This window comes from Pongo abelii, chromosome X (genome assembly GCF_028885655.2).
Source record: "Pongo abelii isolate AG06213 chromosome X, NHGRI_mPonAbe1-v2.0_pri, whole genome shotgun sequence".
NCBI classification, from domain to species: Eukaryota; Metazoa; Chordata; class Mammalia; order Primates; family Hominidae; genus Pongo; species Pongo abelii.
Window position 1 is genome coordinate 145,724,515 of NC_072008.2, and position 20,303 is coordinate 145,744,817.

At 37.5% G+C, this 20,303-nt stretch overlaps 1 protein-coding gene across 2 annotated transcripts in view; it reads left to right on the forward strand.

The window, feature by feature from the left end:
• The first annotated feature begins 1,913 nt into the window (after positions 1–1,913).
• Positions 1,914–20,303, forward strand: part of F9 (coagulation factor IX) — a 39,749-nt gene continuing 21,359 nt past the window's right edge. The window contains exons 1-4 of one of the 2 annotated variants that reach the window (XM_002832184.3): positions 1,914–2,027; positions 8,182–8,345; positions 8,565–8,589; positions 12,271–12,384. In XM_002832184.3, the coding sequence (XP_002832230.2) occupies positions 1,940–2,027; positions 8,182–8,345; positions 8,565–8,589; positions 12,271–12,384 (391 nt within the window). In that variant the 5' untranslated portion in view covers positions 1,914–1,939. The remainder of the gene's footprint in view (positions 2,028–8,181; positions 8,346–8,564; positions 8,590–12,270; positions 12,385–20,303) is intronic. The other variant, XM_009235323.3, reaches the window with a different exon arrangement.

A 20,303-nucleotide genomic window follows, 5' to 3' on the forward strand; every position in this document is an offset into this window, starting at 1 on the left:
TACAGAAGAAAACAAACAACCCCATCAAAAAGTGGGCGAAGGACATGAACAGACACTTCTCAAAAGAAGACATTCATGCATCCAACAGACACATGAAAAAATGCTCATCATCACTGGCCATCAGAGAAATGCAAATCAAAACTACAATGAGATACCATCGCACACCAGTTAGAGTGGCGATCATCAAAAAGTCAGGAAACAACAGGTGCTGGAGAGGATGTGGAGAAATAGGAGCACTTTTACACTGTTGGTGGGACTGTAAACTAGTTCAACCATTGTGGAAGTCAGTGTGGCGGTTCCTCAGGGATCTAGAACTAGAAATACCATCTGACCCAGCCATCTCATTATTGGGTATATACCCAAAGGATTATAAATCATGCTGCTATAAAGACACATGCACACTTATGTTTATTGAGGCACTATTCACAATAGCAAAGACTTGGAACCAAGCCAAATGTCCAACAATGATAGACTGGATTAAGAAAATGTGGCACGTATACACCATGGAATACTATGCAGCCATAAAAAAGATGAGTCCATGTCCTTTCTAGGGACATGGATGAAGCTGGAAACCATCATTCTTAGCAAACTATCGCAAGGACAAAAAACCAAACACTGCATGTTCTCACTCTTAGGTGGGAATTGAACAATGAGAACACATGGACACAGGAAGGGGAACATCATACACCGGGGTCTGTTGTGGGGTGGGGGGAGAGGGGAGGGATAGCATTAGGAGATATACCTAATTCTAAATGACGAGTTAATGGGTATAGCACACCAACATGGCACATGTATACATGTGTAACAAACCTGCACGTTGTGCACATGTACCCTAAAACTCAAAGTATAATAATAAAAAAAGATCATTCTAAAATTTATACAAGCCCTTAGAACAGTTAAAAATATCTCACCAAAAGAAGAATGAAGTTGGAGGAATCACTCTACCTAATATAAAGTCTTACTACATAGCTACAGTAATTATGACAATGTTATATTGGCAGACGGATGAATACATCAATGGCGCAAAAAATAGATAGAGAAACCGGAAGTAGACCCAAAACAATATGGTTAACTGACTTACGAAAAAATTTCAGAAGCCATTCAATGGAGGAAGGATAGGGTGGTATTTTTGTTTTTTGTTTTAACAAATTGTGCTGGATAAATTGGACATACCTATGAAAAAAAAAAAAAGAAATGAAGTTTGACCTAAACATCATACTTTACACAAATATTAACTCAAAATGGAGCACGGGCATAAATCTAAAACTTCAAACTGTAAAACATTTAGAAAAAAAATAGGAAAAAAATCATCAGGATCTAGTGTTAGTGGAAGAGTTCTAAATGTGATCCATAAAACAAAAACAAATAAACTGGACTACATCAAAACCAAAAAATTCTACTCTGTGAAGGACCTAATTAAGAGGACAAAAGACAAGCTACAGGCTGGAGATAATATATTTAATCCACGTATCTATGAAAAGACTCATATCTAGAATACATAAACAACCTTAAGAATCTGACAGTAAAAAAAAAAAAAATCAAATCAACTAACTGGACCACTCATACATTGCTGATGGAAATGTAAAGTGGTACAGCCATTTTGGCAAACATCGGTGCTCTCTGACAAAGACACGATGGGTCCCACTGATGAATTGTGCTGCCACAGTAAATGTAGCCACTGTGCCTATCTCCATTCTGAAGATGTGTCACTTCCTGTTTCAGACTCAAATCAGCCACAGTGGCAGAAGCCCGTGAAATCAGAGGTGAAATTTAATAATGACACTGCCCATTCTCTTCACTTGTCCAAAGAGGCCATTGGAAATAGTCCAAAGACCCATTGAGGGAGATGGACATTATTTCCCAGAAGTAAATACAGCTCAGCTTGTACTTTGGTACAACTAATCGACCTTACCACTTTCACAATCTGCTAGCAAAGGTTATGCAGCGCGTGAACATGATCATGGCAGAATCACCAGGCCTCATCACCATCTGCCTTTTAGGATATCTACTCAGTGCTGAATGTACAGGTTTGTTTCCTTTTTTAAAATACATTGAGTATGCTTGCCTTTTAGATATAGAAATATCTGATTCTGTCTTCTTCGCTAAATTTTGATTACATGATTTGACAGCAATATTGAAGAGTCTAACAGCCAGCATGCAGTTGGTAAGTACTGGTTCTTTGTTAGCTAGGTTTTCTTCTTCTTCATTTTTAAAACTAAATAGATCGACAATGCTTATGATGCATTTATGTTTAATAAACACTGTTCAATTTATGATTTGGCCATGTAATTCCTGTTAGAAAACATTCATCTCCTTAGTTTAAAAAAATTAAAAGTGGGAAAACAAAGAAATAGCAGAATATAGTGAAAAAAAATTAACCACATTATTTTTGTTTGGACTTACCACTTTGAAATCAAAATGGGAAACAAAAGCACAAACAATGGTCTTATTTACACAAAAAGTCTGATTTTAAGATATATGACATTTCAAGGTTTTAGAAGTATGTAATGAGGTATGTCTCTAATTTTTTAAATTATAAATCTTCAATTTAAAGTTTTAGTTAAAACATAAAGATTAACTTTTCATTAGCAAGCTGTTAGTTATCACCAAAGCTTTTCATGGATTAGGAAAAAATCACTTTGTCTCTATGCCAGACATCTTGGAGTTAATATTTGGAGAAACACAATACTCAGTTGAGTTCCCTAGGGGACAAAAGCAAGCTTAAGAATTGACATAAAGAGTAGGAAGTTAGCTAATGCAACATATATCACTTTGTTTTTTCACAACTACACTGACTTTATATATTCCCCAGAGGAAGACATACAGGGAAGAAATTATCCCATTTGGACAAACAGCATGTTCTCACAGGAAGCGTTTATCACACTTACTTGTCAACCTTCTAGAATCAAATCTAGTAGCTGACAGTACCAGGATCAGGGGTGCCAACCCTAAGCACCCCCAGAAAGCTGACTGGCCCTGTGGTTCCCACTCCAGACATGATGTCAGCTGTGAAATCAGACTGAAATGCTGAAATAATGATAAAAAAAAATACAGAGGTTAAACTAGCAAAGTGAGTAAAGTCAAGGGATAAAGAAAATTTGTTGGAAAACTCACAAAGCAGGACATAAAGCAAGGCCATTAGACATATCTCATTAGTGTGACATCTGGGAGGACAAAGGATCCAAACCTTTTCTTCTATATAAGTGGTGAGATGATGAAGGTTGTAAGAGGGCTTCTGCCCCCTTGAAGACTTCAGATGCTGGGAAAAGGATAGATAAGAATAAAGATGAACCAGGCTTTTGGAGCCTGGGAAATAATGACTAGCGATAAACCTGAAGGGAAGTTAAATATATGATCCCCAGATAATACTAAGGAGAAAGGCAATGTGATTCTGCAGCCATTGTAGCCAGAGATAATAAGCCCTTGAGGAAGGGGCCAGGGGAATTTTTCTAAGGATGGACAGTATTAATGCGGCACTCTTTTCTGCTATTAAACTCTCATTGGCTTCTAAAAGGAGTTTCTGTGAGTGATTTGCTGAGATGTTGCATTTTCATGGCTGCTGCCTTTAGGTATTATTGCAACAGTTTGGAATTTTGAAATTAAAACAGTTCTGTAAAACCAGTTTAGTTTTGTAAAGTGTATGCATCAAAGATGTCCTTCATTCATTCAAACATTACTGAGTTACAACTACGGTGCCAGGTACTGTGTCAGGGTACTAGGGGTATGGGGATAAACCAGACTCCCTCTTTGATCTAAAGCACCATGAGGCCAGGTGACAGGTTTCAATATAATGTGATAAAATGTGCACCAGGTACTAAGGGATCATAGAGAAAGGAACACATTAAATGGGGAAACAATTGATAGAGAGATAATATTTTCATCTGGGTCTTAAAAGAATGAGTAGGCGTTCTCTCTCTTTAAATGTCTGATATAAGGGCGTTTTATGCAAAGAGGATCACTCATGTGCAAAGACTCAGATTTGCAAGAACGTGAGGTATTTCAGGAGTTTTGTGTGGTTCCATATGGACTATGACAAGTGAGGCAGGTAAACTAGGCAGAGCTGGTCATCAGATAATGAAGTCATTAACCTAAGGAGATTGGACAATAAAATGCAATATGGAGGTATCAAAGTATAAACATAAGGAGTACCACTGATGGCTGATTTAGGATGCCCAGTCTGGCAACACTCTAATGAGATGATAGTGGGGGAGGGGGCCATACCAAGACTAGGAGAGAGCAATCTTGAGACTATTGCAATTATCTACGGGAGACATAAAGGCTAGAACCTGAACAGTAGCAGTACAAAAAAAAGAGAGGAGTTCAAATGATGTTAAGGAAGTAGAAGTGGTATGACTTAACCATCTGGGTATGGAAGGGGAAATGGCTAGAGTCTTGGGGACTTTGTGTTTGATGTCATTATGGGCCACAGCATAAAGTCTAAGAGAACTGGCTCTTTAGTCTGACTGCCAGAGTCTGAATCCTGGGCCTGATGTTTTAGTATGTTACCTTGGGCAAAGCCCTTAGCCTCTATGAATCTGTTTTCCTCATTTACAAAAATAAGATGACAGTGCCTATCTCGTGAGACTTTTGTGAGGATGAAGTGAGACAATGGATGCAAAGTTACTGAGCACAGTGTCCAACGCAGCAGAAGCATTACATATACATCAGCTATTACTGGCTACATTATGATATACAGTTAGGGAGTTGGAAAGATAATCTGAAATTCAGGAGACATATCTGACTATAGATGAGTATTTGGAACTCATTGTTCTGTAAACAGTAGCTACAGCCACGTGTGTGGGCATCTAGAGAGTGAGCATGGATATTGTGATGCCTAGTACAGTGCCTGGCAGTAGTGGTTGTATGCTCAGTAAATTTTGTTGATAGGGTCAGGGCCGGACTAGACTGTGGTAAGCAAGGCCTGTAGGGCATAAATATACTTATACGCCCCGAGAAGTGAGGACCTCTTAAATATTGTGCCCTACATGCCTTGTTTGGTTCACTCTTGTCCCAGCCCTGGTAAGTATATATAAAGTGAAAAAGGAAAAAGCTGAGGCTGGAGCCTGGGAGAACCCTGGACATTTAAGGGCCATGGAGAGGAACAGGAGTTAATCAATTCAAGTGCTGGATGGACAACAGGAGTTAGAGCAAAGAGGGGAATCAGAATAGAGTGATTATTATAAAAAGAGTTTCCTAAAAAAGGAGAGATCAACAATGAGAAATTATTTAGAGCAGCCAGTAAATACATAAACTCAAAATTATTCTTTAGGTCATTCCTGATCATGACAATAGTCATTTCATTATATAAATGTGATTAAGGAAGGAAAAGAGCTACGCAAAAGTTATTAAAGAGCTAAAGAGAATTGAAACATTTAAAACAGAAGAAGGTAGGGCCAACATGAAAGGAGTAGGGAGAAAAAGAGATAACCAGCTTATTGTTTCACTGATCCTGTCAACACCTGTGAGGTAGATATTCTTATTATACTACTGTTAAACCTATTTTACATTTGACAAAGTTAAGGTTCAGAGCTTATGTGACTTGTCCAAGGTCACAGGTCTAGAGGAGGCAGATACTTGATTCAAACCTATTTCTGTCTGATCTGATTCTAAAGTCTGTTTTTTCACTCAACCACACTGTACAGTCAGCTCTCCCTGTGAGTTCCATAGCCACAGATTCAACTAACTGCAGATCAAAAATATTCAAGAAAAAAATGGATGGTTGCATCTCTACTGAACATGTACAGACTTTTTTATCTTTCATTATTCCCTAAACAATACAGCATAACAACTATTTACATAGCATTTACATTGTATTAGCTATTAAGAGAAACCTAGAGATGATTTAAAGTATAAAGGAGGATGTGTTTAGGTTATATGCAAATAGTAAGCCATTTTTGTATCGGAGACTTGAGCATCCACAGATCTTGATATTTGCAGGGGGTCTTGCCACCAATTTTCCATGGATACTGAGGAACGACTGTAAATGCATGCAGGTATGGATGCTATTTAGGAGTGTCCAGGGCCAAGTAAATGAGTTGCTGAGCAGACAGGTGGGTGGAGGCTGTGAGGCATCAATATGTGGTGGCATCCATCTGCATTTTGGTGATTTTTTCCTTCACAGTCCTTGGCTGTCTGGGAAGAGAAGGATGAAGGCAGATGGCTGCTCTGATTTAGGGGCTAGGATTGCAGGGTAGGCACAGCATTGCAAAGGAGTGAAGGAAATTGGGAAATTTGGCAAATGAAGAGTTGAAGAGAGGCCTGGCATGGTGGCTCACACCTATAATCCCAGCACTTTGAGAGGCCCAGGCAGGCAGATCACTTGAGGTCAGGAGTTCGACACCAGCCTGGCCAACAAGGTGAAATGGTGAAACCCCGGCTTTACTAAAAATACAAAAATTAGTTGGGCATGGTGGTGGGCGTCTGTAATCCCAGCTACTTGGGAGGCTGAGGCAGGAGAATAGCTTGAACCTATGAAATGGAGGTTGCAGTGAGCTGAGATCACACCACTGCACTCCAGCCTGGGCGACAGAGCAAGACTCTGTCAAAAAAAAAAAAAAAAAAAAGAGTTGAAGAGAAAAAGTCTAGGCTAAATTCAAAGAAAAAAAGTGAGCCCAAAAAGAACTTGCAGAGCAAGGGAAAAGCAGGGATGTCAAGGGACTAGAACACTCCATAAAGTGAACAGCTGCAATGAAAATAAGGGAAGAAAGTTTAGTTCATCTCCGTTCCTTTCCTTTCCTTTTTACTTTCCTTCCTCTTCCTTTTTGGAGTTAATCAGGAAGTAGTCCCAAATACCCCAGAAAGTTCATCTTATAAGCCCTTGGTCCTCTTGAGATGGTATCAGATATATTGGTAGACCCTTGAAGAAAGGAAGAACTCCAGGCAACTTCTTGAGTCCCTGTTATTAATTTTATACATACATACACATATATGTATATACATGAAAACACACAAACACATGTGTGTGTATACAGCCATGCATTCCTTAACAATGGGGATATATTCTGAGAAATGTGTCATTAAGCAATTTCATCGTTGTGCGAACATAATAGAGTGTACTTACCTAAACCTAAATGGTATAGCTTACTACATACTCAGATTGTATTGATGTGGCTTATTGCTCCTAGGCTCCTGGGCTGCAAACCTGTACAGCACGTGACTGTACTGAACACTGTAGGCAATGGTAACAGTAGTATTTGTGTATCTAAACATATAAAAGGTACAGTGAAAATACAGTATTATAACCTTATGGGACCACTGTCGTATAATGTGGTCCATCATTGACCACAATGTCATTGTGCAACAAATTATTATCTCATATATATACATGATATGATATATATGTGTGTGTATATATATATGTATATACAGATATGTGTATATATATGTGTGTGTGTATATATGTATATACATATATGTGTATATATATGTGTGTGTATATATATATATATATACACACAGAGAGAGAGAGAGAGAGAGAGGAGAGGAGATGAAGGAGGGAAGGAAGGAAAAAGATAATTCAGATAGAGACATCAATCCTCCAGAGTTCAGGAGTGTCTCTACAGACTAGGTAGATGTAGCTTAAAAAAACCATATCCTGAACTCTAGAGAGATGCTTAAATCACTGCAATTCCTATAACACTTGCCAACCAAAGGTGCTGTTGATCTGAAATTGCTTTTTTAAATTAATGCAGTGATTTTTCTTTAACATCTAGTGACAGACACTGGGGTCACATTTGCAGCTGGACCATAAATAGGCTTCTGTTCTTCAGGAGACATTTGTTCAAAGTCATTTGGGCAACCATATTCTGAAAACAGCCCAGCCAGGGTGATGGATCACCTTGCAAGGATCCACAATGAGCTATTTTCAAGTGATGACAAAGTGTGAAGTTAACTGCTCATTTGAGAACTTTCTTTTTCATCCAAAGTAAATTCAAATATGATTAGAAATCTGACCTTTTATTACTAGAACTCTCCTGACTAAAAGTAAAATTGAATTTTAATTCCTAAATCTCCATGTATATACAATACTGTGGGAACATCACAGATTTTGTCTCCATGCCCTAAAGAGAAATTGGCTTTCGGATTATTTGGATTAAAAACAAAGACTTTCTTAAGAGATGTAAAATTTTCATGATGTTTTCTTTTTTGCTAAAACTAAAGAATTATTCTTTTACATTTCAGTGTTTCTTGATCATGAAAATGCCAACAAAATTCTGAATCGGCCAAAGAGGTATAATTCAGGTAAATTGGAAGAGTTTGTTCAAGGGAACCTTGAGAGAGAATGTATGGAAGAAAAGTGTAGTTTTGAAGAAGCACGAGAAGTTTTTGAAAACACTGAAAGAACAGTGAGTATTTCCATATAATACCCTTCAGATGCAGAGCATAGAATAGAAAATCTTTAAAAAGACACTTCTCTTTAAAATTTTAAAGCATCCATATATATTTATGTATTTTAAATGTTATAAAAGATAACATTTAAAATGTTATAAAAAGATAACATTATAAAATCAATACCAAAACACTTTAAATATTACCATTAATTTGTCTTCTTTTATTCTTTATAGACTGAATTTTGGAAGCAGTATGTTGGTAAGCAATTCATTTCATCCTCTAGCTAATATATGAAACATTTGAGAATTATGTGGGTTTTTTCTCTGCATAAATAGATAATATATTAAACTTTGTCAAAAGGACTCAGAAAGATCAGTCCAACCCTCTAACCCATATTGAATGGTGATATACTACAGGGTTATGCCAGTGTGGGAACTATTGCTGGTAAATAAGTTTAATCCTCCCTAGGGCTTCACAAAGAACATTGATCCACCCCAGGAAGGTGGAAGGAAGAAACTGAAATGATTGTGTCTTAGGACCTAATGAAAGTTTGCATTCCTCAGTAAAATCAGAGAATGCTGACTGACTTAAATGTTTATAGCTTCAAAGTCCTCCTCATTATCATGGCCCACAAGCCCTTCCATGATTATTCTTCCCCACCCTCCCCATTACCCTTCTTGCCTCCTCTGCTACTTCTCTCCTCGCACACTGGGCTCCAGCCACCCTGGCCTTCCTGTCACTTCTTGCACACTCTAGGAATGCTCCCACTTTAGAGGATTTATCTGGCTGTTTCTCTTATTTGGCTGTTCCCAACTTCCTGTGGGCTGGCTCCCTCACCTCCTTCAGGTCTTTGCCCAAATGTTACCATCTTAATGAGGCCTACCTTCACCATCTATTAATATTTCAACCTGCCCCAGTAGCCTTACCACTCTAGACACCTGTACAGAACCCCACTCTACTTTTTAACAGAGCTTTTCACCATCTAATGTATCATATAATTTCTTACTCATACTATTTATCATTTATTTTTTCCTACTCCACTAAAATGCAAGTTTCATGTTGGCAGGGATATTCAATTGTTTTGTTTACTGATATATTCCTAGCACCTAGAACAGTATCTGGAAAAGAGGTATTCAGTAAATATTTATCAAATGAATTGACCAAAAGAAGGAAAACTCAAAACTTTAATGACAACTAACTTTAAAGCTACAATAACTTAAAATTCAGCAGTAGGATTTTGAGGGAGGGTAAGTTTCAAAGATTGACTTACCTAAGACTATCTGCATAAATAAAAAGAAATTAATCCAGACAACAAATTCACCAACTTCCATCAGTTGGAAATCCAATTCTATTTTCTACAGTTTATGTTCTGGAGACACTACTGGGCACTCTTTTACTGTCATAACTCATAACTCCTCCACTTTTGTTTTTAAATCATGAGAGAAAAAGAGTTGACTCTGTTATATTGTTTTATCTACCTTTCCTTGATCTTAGAAATGAATACTACCATACCAACTTCTACTGAGGTGCCCCCTAAAGTTAGTCCAAATAGGTCTTTGTAATCTCCATTCCTGCAGAATTGAGAACTTTGAATCACATGATTTATTTCTAAAAGTAAATCCATGCCTATTTTCCCCACCAAAAAATTCCCGATTATTAAACTCCTACAATCCCTTCATTGCTCACTCCCCACCCCCAGGATCATATTTTAAAGTTGGGCCCTTGCCTTTTGGGTCACATAGGTACACTGTTTGCTATACCACAGGTATAGCTATCTGGAAAATATGGAGGGCATTACTCTGTTACTACTGCTTCGTCAACCAAAAAATAAAACAACAAAAACAAGAACAAAAAAGAAACAAACTCCCTGCCTCTTTTCACTTGCAGATGAGATTCCTAACCACTACAAAATTAGCCTATGTTTCTTCTTGCACATAGTAAAAACCCAAGCTTCTCACTGCTGTGCTATTCTGTACCATCAACTCATCACATAAAGAGCCTGGTTGAAGAAGAATGATTGTCCAACCACATTACTAGCATCGGTCAAGACTTTCCAGTTTACAAAAGGCCTATCACATTTAACCCTCACATCATCCTTGTGACCAAAGCAATATTAACTCCATTTTACAGGAGAGTAAACTGAAGCTTAGGGAAGTTAAAAGAACTGCCAAAGGTCTCCCAGTTAGGGAGTCATGAAGCCCAGAAGAGAAGCCAAATTCTCTGCTGCTCAACCCCTTGCTTTCACTATTACACCTCATGGCCTTCAAATCTAAATGCAGTTATTCATTAAACAGGAACCTGGTAGTCTTAAACAGGAATCTCTCACTTGGTAAGGTCTTGTCTCTTGTTGTATTTGACCCCAACTGTCTATGGCTTTGCCTGAACCCAAAGTACACACAGCCAAGAAACCAAAGAAGAACCAAATGTGGGATAAAATGACACTCGTTTTAACGACATGTCTCAGCAAATGAGTTCCTGTGTAGCTGGCTGAAAGCCCAGACCCTTTCAGTAAAACGTCCTGAATAATTCACATTTGTTGGTCTATAATATAAAGGGCAAATGCAGCTCATTTCTAGACCAGTTCTGAACATCAATAATAATAAACCAGAGATAACAGATTTTGTTTTCATAGAATTGGAACAAATTAGAGTATCTGTGCAAAAGCATATCAGATCTAGGAGCAGAGGGGACAAGGTCTAATTTTTAAATAAGCAAATTTTCCAGGGAGGGACTATTTATGATAAAGGGATATTAGTCTCTTAGTCAACGGAACCTGGATACACGCTTCTGACAGAGAAGAGGGAGAACAGGCAGGAATCTACATACCAGATGTCAAGGAGATTTGCTTTAAAATATGACTGATAATTAGAAATTTCTCAGTTTCCCCCTTTTCCCTCATTCTTTGATTCTTATTGTTATCTTTATCTCTTACTCCTTTGTTTCTCATATATTGAGTCTTACAGATCAAGCTCCCATTTTTTTCTTCAGGGGTATTTTTCTAGTTCAAAGTGCCTACCATCTCCCTTCTGGTTCTATTCATCCTTCTCTCCCAAAGCTCCTTTAGAAGTATGGATTAAGGCAGAGCACTAAGAAACCAGACTTAAAGATTCCCTTCTCATTCTGACTTTTCTCCTTTCACCTATTCCTTCCTCCTGTTTTCTTACCATCAGTGTCTTCAAAGGCTTTCAAGTACACGGTAAATGCAGAAACTTCAAGAAAGGCAGAATGGAAACATAACCAATGCATACATAAATAAAGCACACTGTAGAATCTTTTTAAATTCTGTATGATATATCGAATGCTGTCTCTCACATTACCTAGACCATTTGAAACCGAATTTTTAAAACATAGTAACAGATGCTTCTGACATGTTTTCTATTGTCTTGAACCATTACTGCATATGATACATCAAAGTTAAGTGACAATACAAGAAAGCAGATTCATTTGCTCCCTGCCTAGGCCGTCAGTTCCTAAAGTGGAAACGCCATATATTATCTAGCTCAGTTTGCTCTACAAGACCTGCAATAGAGCCTTGTGTGACATAGAGATAATATTTGTTGAAGCAATTAAATTTGACTTGGAATTAACTCTGCCATCATTCTATAAGGAAGGATTGAAAATCCTTCTCACCCTGTGCTGATAGAGTACATTTCTACACAAAAACGTCCTTCTCCCTCTTCCCTTGGATTGCATAAACTATGTACATGCCTTCCTCAGGGCACTTTTCTAGGACGGTGTCAGCCTAAGGATCTTTGTTTGGGTGGCTTTTAGAAACTCAGGAAGACAGGAGCATCATATGCCTATAGGCAGCTGGCTTCCAGGTCAGCAGTTTTGCTCCAACCCTAAAATCAGACTCCCATCCCAATGAGTATCTACAGGGGAGGACTGGGCATTCTAAGCAGTTTATGTGCCAATTCAATTTCTTAACCTATCTCAAAGATGGAGATCAGTGTGAGTCCAACCCATGTTTAAATGGCGGCAGTTGCAAGGATGACATTAATTCCTATGAATGTTGGTGTCCATTTGGATTTGAAGGAAAGAACTGTGAATTAGGTAAGTAACTATTTTTTGAATACTCATGGTTCAAAGTTTCCCTCTGAAACAAGTTGAAACTGGAAAATGCAATATTGGTGTATTGTAATTTTTCTTAAAAACTTACTTTTGACGCTTATAAACATTTCATTTGTAGTTATAGTTTTCAGGATATGAGTTCAAGAAGCTACATTAAAATCAATAACAATATTTGGTAACTAATATTAAGTAATAATGATGTTCCACTCACTTATTAATCTTTAATACAACCATATGTGGTTAGTACTATCATTATGTCCATTCTATGCAGATGAGAAAACTGCAACTCCAACAGCCAAAAATTACAGAGGCATAAATGGTTTAGACAGGACTTAAATTTCAGTGTGACCAAAACCCATGCTTCTAACTACTATATTCAAAACTCGGAGAAAACTGAACCCAGAAAATTGAAATCATGACTAAATTGCTATCAACATAGGTAGTGAAAGTCAATTAAGTACAGAACTGGAGTATGACTGGCCAATTATCCCATATAATGGGAATTCTCCACATGTACAAACCACTTCATATGCTAAATTTGTTGACAAAATTCAAAGCTCATTCCTGAATTTGACTATATTGATTACATCAAAAATGTTACATAGCAAACTTAGGATCCTTGTGTACCTTTTCTTCTCAAAGCCTAGATTATTTCTTTTTCCAAGGTTTCAGTAATTGGAGCAGTAAACCCCAGTGTCCTTTACCTACTTGTTTATTACCTCCAGATGCAATATTACTGGTACTGTGATTGAGAAATGCACACAGTGCTAATGAGGAATTCACTTTCTACTCTGACACTCCAGAAAAATAGAGATGCAATCCTAAGGAAGAATTTAACACCACAGGCTACATGACTAAGGATAAAGAGTAGAAAATTAGCAGGACTCTATTAAGGCATTATAGCAATCCACCTGACAAATGAAAAAGGCATGAAATGAAATGAAATGTAGCAGCTGCACTTGTCCTGTTGAGAAAGGAAAAAAGTCACCTGTAATGTTGTTCAGAAATCCTTTCACTGCTAAAAAGAAATTCATTGACCGTCTTCCTTTAGGCTCGAAAATTTCTTAGAAGGTAAAAAAAGGAAAAGGTGACAGGGCAAAGACATTTGAAAAGAAAGAAAAGAGTGAATGAACTTGCACACCTGACTTGGACGCCCATTCCCTTAGGTTTCCATTGTGGGGACAAACTAATGCCTGGGTTACCTTTCTTGAGAGTGTGTTAATTGATTCAATATCTCTGAAGTGCTACTTTCATCTGAAAGGTTATAATTTGAAATTCAGAATTACCTGGATAAAATTGATCTTGCTATTATGGAAACCTCTAGAAATCCTTGGAGTAGTTACTCATTATCAGCTTAAATAATATAGCCGTTGGAGCTGAGGGAATGAGTAACTCAATTAGTCTCAGTTACAACCGAAGGGCACATTGTTGTAAACTATAATTGAAAACATAAATATCTTTACCTAGTTTAAAAATAAGATGCTTTAAAAGGAGGAAGGGAATAGCCCTGAGGAATGTAAATATAAGCACAAAACTTCTACAACAGAGTTTACTACATGTGTGGCTATGTTCCACACAGCAAAAATGCTAAGTCTACAACTGACACAACTTGGATACTCTCATGTTCCCACATTTTGGTTTGGTCAGGGCTGTGCAGTTGTACTGCAGCCACCACCACTCCTGGCCTCTACGGTATATTGATCTGACCCACCAATCTGATCAAGGTTTAGAAAAATATTTTCAGCCCAGTTAGCTCACAAACAAAATGAGAATTCCCACAAATTGCTCTTTATCTCAGACAATAGAGGAAAGCTACAGCAAAAGCATAAACAAATTACCATTTAAGTTTGTTGCTTCAAATTAAAGACTAATTTCAACAGCCACTAGATAGCACAGTTTATGGGGCATCTCGGCCCCAAGTCTTTTGTCTTATAAGGTCTTGAAAAAAAGAAAGGAGATTTTCATCAATAAGAGTTTTTTGTTATCTTTTTCCCTTGTTCATCAGGCCCTTCACTGTGAGAGAGAGGTGTAAACATTCAGGGCATGCATTCTAGTTAAAGAATATTAATTGGCTATTGGGTCCCTTTGGTTAGAATAAAGACCTCTGTATGATGTCCCTAGCTGTACATCAAATCCAAATATCTCTCAGATAAATGAAGGTCTGTTAGAATTTGGTCATTCCTGTCTCTTCTAAAGAGTAACAGAGGCATTTTCCCACAGTAAAGTAGAATGGAAAGAAATAAAATCACAAGCATATAAACACCTTTTTCAATTTTTCCAGCATGTCACAGACACTACTGTCTTATTTACTACATATTTCTGAGGAGTAAAAAAAGGAAATAAGTTGAGTTTAGCTGAAGCACAGCATATTTTGTGGTAAACTTGTTAAATAAAACATCTTTTGTCCAAGCTTTGGTTGTCACACAAGTGGATATATCAGGAAATATAAAGGCAGAATAAAATAAAGCAGAACATGCTAACATTTGTAGTAGGCATGAAGGGAATTAGAAAGTGTTTGTGTTAACATGGAGGGAGAGAAACAGATGCTTTGAGATGTTCTTCAACAGATATTCTAGGCACTGAGACCCCCTTCAGGACAAGAGAGAGCCGATATCCACCACAGTACCTAACATATAAATGCTCAGTAGTTGATAAATGAGTCCCATTCTAACTGTTCCTTAGCTCTGCTCTATGGAACTCTCCCCTGGAATTCCTTGTGCCATCATTTTATTTCTGGAATCTTCAGCCTTTTAGCTGAGGGCAAAAGATTGCTGATTAGGAAGCAATATTTCCCACCTCCTGCGCACCACAAGCCAAAGATCAACAGCAGCAGCAACAACATACTGGGCCCTAAAGGGCAATGACAAATGTGGAGAATGATACAGAGGTTTGGTTACTTCTTAGCCAATGACACAGAATCACAATTGAGAAAACACAGAGTTTATTCATTCCCATTGTGCATGCCCTGGACAAACCAAGCTGCACCTTTCGTAACTTATCACAATCTCATATTGACGGAACACTTTCTACAGGTAATGTTTGATTTGGCTGAACACTTTAGCATTGCTTCGTAGCAACAAAATGATAGCTAGTAACAAAAAAAGATCCAGGGATATTACCACTGTTAGTGAGGAGAAAGGCCTTTAAATTAATTAATTAATTAATAGGACCAAGTGCCATCTTTTTGGATCATGGCCTTAGTGCATTATTGGTAGCAAAGGTTAAAGCTCAAGCTGGTTCCTTTGTCCGCCTGGCAACAGTTGATTTGCCTCCCTTTATTTCCTGAAGTATCAGTAAGGACTAAGAGCTAATTATTACATTTGGCTATGCTAGCATATGTAAAATAGAGTTTAAAAGTTTAGATTCGTCACTCAAAAATTCATATTCTCCAAAACCATACAGTCACTCTGTTAGCCTGTGTTCCCCCAGAAAAAAGTCACAAGCTTATTTATTAACATGTGTAATCCCAGGGGGCAAGAAAAAGGCACTGAAGAGTGAGGCAGAAAGGAAAAGAAAGCCAATAAGAGGATGAGTTATCAAACTACTCGTTTCTAACAGCAACTGATTGCTTAACTTCTTGGGACTGTCTCCAATAAGTCAAATTGGCCTCAGGTTAGTCCACCTGAGTGGGAAGAAGAGGTGAAAGAATTTGTCAGTATCTGTCTCTCACTGGTTAGAAGTTCGACTTATGGGGAATTAACTCCCTCACATTTCCTAGTTGGATATGCTTGGGTACCCAGAGGGTCATATGGCATCCATGCCTCAGCATTAACAGGGAAGCTTCAAGGCAAAAGACACATAGTGCAGCTATGAGCCAAGGCAATTCAAGGATACACCCATAGGAGGCTGGTTGACATCCGCCCAGAGCTAATCACCACCATGCTGGAAAAAGACACAGGTGAAGCTGAGAAGAATGAAGGTGGTGCATAGGAGGTATCTAATACAGTCACTCATTTTCAAACTTTCCATGTTATGATTGCACTGACCACTGAGGATTTCTATTGAAAGTTTTACTGTTGTCAAACATGTACATAAGGGGAAAGGTGTCTTACATTGTTTATGTTCCTGTGCTGCTCTAGAAACAGAAATAGGCTCAAGAGCAGAGCCTGTTTTTCTTAATTCAGCAGGTCTAAGCTAACAAGTCCTGAAACATGCTACTTCTTGTTATTGGTATTGCATAGGAGAAACAAAGGGAAAGCACAGTAATTAGAAAACACAAAACAAGATGGCAGGAATAAACCAAATATATCAGGAAACACAATTATTGTGAATTGGGGTTAAACTAATCTATTAATAATGACAACTTTCAGCTTGGAGTTAAAAATTTAATTGTATACTGTTAACAAAAGTGATACGTAAAATAAAATTACACTGGGAGGCTAAAATGAAGGGATGTGAAAAGAACTATCAGGTAAAAACTAACAAAAAGAAACTAGCAAAGCAATCTTAATGTCAGACAAAATAGAATCCAAGAGGAAAATCATTTCAAAAGACAAGAGTTTTTTTATTAATAAGGGGAATTGCATAGGAGAGTAAAGAAAATGTGGGCCACTGGAATGCTTAGCACTAATGACATATTGGTCTTTGGTCTTCAGTTACCTTACAGGACCCTATTTCATTCTCTTATGTTTGATATGTAACCACCTCAGCCAGCTTCAAGTTGCTTTTTGGCTCTAATGGACTTCCTAGCACTATGATTTCTTTTTTTTTTAAATGTTTTATTTTAGGTTTAGGGGTACATGTGAAGGTTTGTTACATAGATAAACATGTGTCACAGGGGTTTGTTGTACATATTATTACATGATGCAGACATCAAGCTCAGTACCAAATAGTGATCTTTTCTGCTCCTCTGCCTCATCCCACCCTCCCCCCTCCCCCCTCAAGTAGACCCCAGTATCTGTTGTTTCCGTCTTTGTGTTTATAAGTTCTTATCACTTAGCTCCCACTTACCAGTGAGAACATGCAGTATTTGATTTTTGTTCTTACGCTAGTTTGCTAAGGATGATAGCCTCCAGCTCCATTCATATTCCCACAAAAGACATAATCTCGTTCTTTTCTATGGCTGCATAATATTCCATGGTATATACGAACCACATTTTCTTTATCCAGTCTGTCATTGATGGGCATTTAGATTGATTCCATGTCTGCTATTCTAACACTGTAATTTCTTTTTTTTTTTATTGATAACTTTGATTTTATTTTTGCACTTAACAATCTATATTTGACAATTTACAATATTGGCTTATTTAGGTTGGCCTAATTCTTATTAATGACAGCATAGTATTCCATTAAATGGATATATAGTAATTTACTTAGCCAGATCCCTACTGATAGTTCTTACTTTTTTTCTCTAGATTTTTGTGATTACAAATAAACTGCAATAAACCCTATAAAATACTTTGGTATATTTGTGCACAAAATTTCTAGAGACAGAGTTGCTGGATCAGTGATGGAAGACTGATGTGTCTTTAAAATTTTGACAGATCGATGTTGTTTGGCACTATTCTGTCTCATCAACTTGGTATGAGACTGAGTTTCTCCATGCTTTGACAACACTTTCCTTACCTGTTTGAGGAAAAAATGGCATTTCCCTGTTGTATTAGTTTACTTTTCTTTACTACTTAGTAAATTGAAAACTTTTTTCTATATATTTAATAAGCCATTTGAACTTTCTCTCTTGTAAATTGCCTGTTAATATCCCTCTGCATTTTTTTCTGGGGTTTTTTCACCTTTATTGATTAGCAAATATTCCAATCAATATCTTATGAAATGTAGTCTTTTCTAGGACATATTTTGTACAAACAGCATTTTCCTTTTGTCTCCTAATTTTAATTTTTATAGTGTTTTGTCATATAGAATTAATTTTTTTATATTCTGATTGGCCAATCTTTTATTTTATAGGCTCTGGGTATTAATTATTGTAAGGAGATTATCCAATATGATACTTAAACAAAAGGTCACAAAGTATTTTCAATGAATGTTCTCATTAGGTAGGTGGCATTATGGGTCCTGAAAATGACCAATAAGGCAGATGACTTAGGTAGACTGTATAGTGAAGTCTAGTCTCAAGGAATGGCATAAAATGTTGAATTTTACAATTTTTTTTTCTTTTTATTATTATTATTATTATTATTATTATACTTTAGGCTCTATGGTACATGTGCGCAACGTGTAGGTAAGTTACATATGTATACATGTGCCATGCTGGTGCGCTGCACCCACCAACTCATCATCTAGCATTAGGTACATCTCCCAATGCTATCCCTCCCTGCTCCCCCCACCCCACAACAGTCCCTGAAGTGTGATGTTCCCCTTCCTGTGTCCATGTGTTCTCATTGTTCAATTCCCACCTATGAGTGAGAATATGCGGTGTTTGGTTTTTTGTTCTTGCGATAGTTTACTGAGAATGATGATTTCCAATTTCATCCATGTCCCTACAAAGGACATGAACTCAACATTTTTTATGGCTGCATAGTATTCCATGGTGTATATGTGCCACATTTTCTTAATCCAGTCTATCATTGTTGGACATTTGGCTTGGTTCCAAGTCTTTGCTATTGTGAATAATGCTGCAATAAACATACGTGTGCATGTGTCTTTATAGCAGCATGATTTATAGTCCTTTGGGTATATACCCAGTAATGGGATGGCTGGGTCAAATGGTATTTCTAGTTCTAGATCCCTGAGGAATCGCCACACTGACTTCCACAAGGGTTGAACTAGTTTACAGTCCCACCAACAGTGTAAAAGTGTTCCTATTTCTCCACATCCTCTCTAGCACCTGTTGTTTCCTGACTTTTTAATGATTGCCATTCTAACTGGTGTGAGATGGTATCTCATTGTGGTTTTGATTTGCATTTCTCTGATGGCCAGTGATGGTGAGCATTTTTTCGTGTGTTTTTTGGCTGCATAAATGTCTTCTTTTGAGAAGTGTCTGTTCATGTCCTTCGCCCACTTTTTGATGGGGTTGTTTGTTTTTTTCTTGTAAATTTGTTGGAGTTCATTGTAGATTCTGGATATCAGCCCTTTGTCAGATGAGTAGGTTGTGAAAATTTTCTCCCATTTTGTAGGTTGCCTGTTCACTCTGATGGTAGTTTCCTTTGCTGTGCAGAAGCTCTTTAGTTTAATTAGATCCCATTTGTCAATTTTGGCTTTTGTTGCCATTGCTTTTGGTGTTTTAGACATGAAGTCCTTCCCCATGCCTATGTCCTGAATGGTAATGCCTAGGTTTTCTTCTAGGGTTTTTATGGTTTTAGGTCTAACATTTAAGTCTTTAATCCATCTTGAATTGATTTTTGTATAAGGTGTAAGGAAGGGATCCAGTTTCAGCTTTCTGCATATGGCTAGCCAGTTTTCCCAGCACCATTTATTAAATAGGGAATCCTTTCCCCATTGCTTATTTTTCTCAGGTTTGTCAAAGATCAGATAGTTGTAGATATGTGGCATTATTTCTGAGGGCTCTGTTCTGTTCCATTGATCTATATCTCTGTTTTGGTACCAGTACCATGCTGTTTTGGTTACTGTAGCCTTGTAGTATAGTTTGAAGTCAGGTAGTGTGATGCCTCCAGCTTTGTTCTTTTGGCTTAGGATTGACTTGGCGATGTGGGCTCTTTTTTGGTTCCATATGAACTTTAAAGTAGTTTTTTCCAATTCTCTGAAGAAAGTCATTGGTAACTTGACGGGGATGGCATTGAATCTGTAAATTACCTTGGGAAGGATGGCCATTTTCATGATATTGATTCTTCCTACCCATGAGCATGGAATGTTCTTCCATTTGTTTGTATCCTCTTTTATTTCCTTGAGCAGTGGTTTGTAGTTCTCCTTGAAGAGGTCCTTCACATCCCTTGTAAGTTGGATTCCTAGGTATTTTATTCTCTTTGAAGCAATTGTGAATGGGAGTT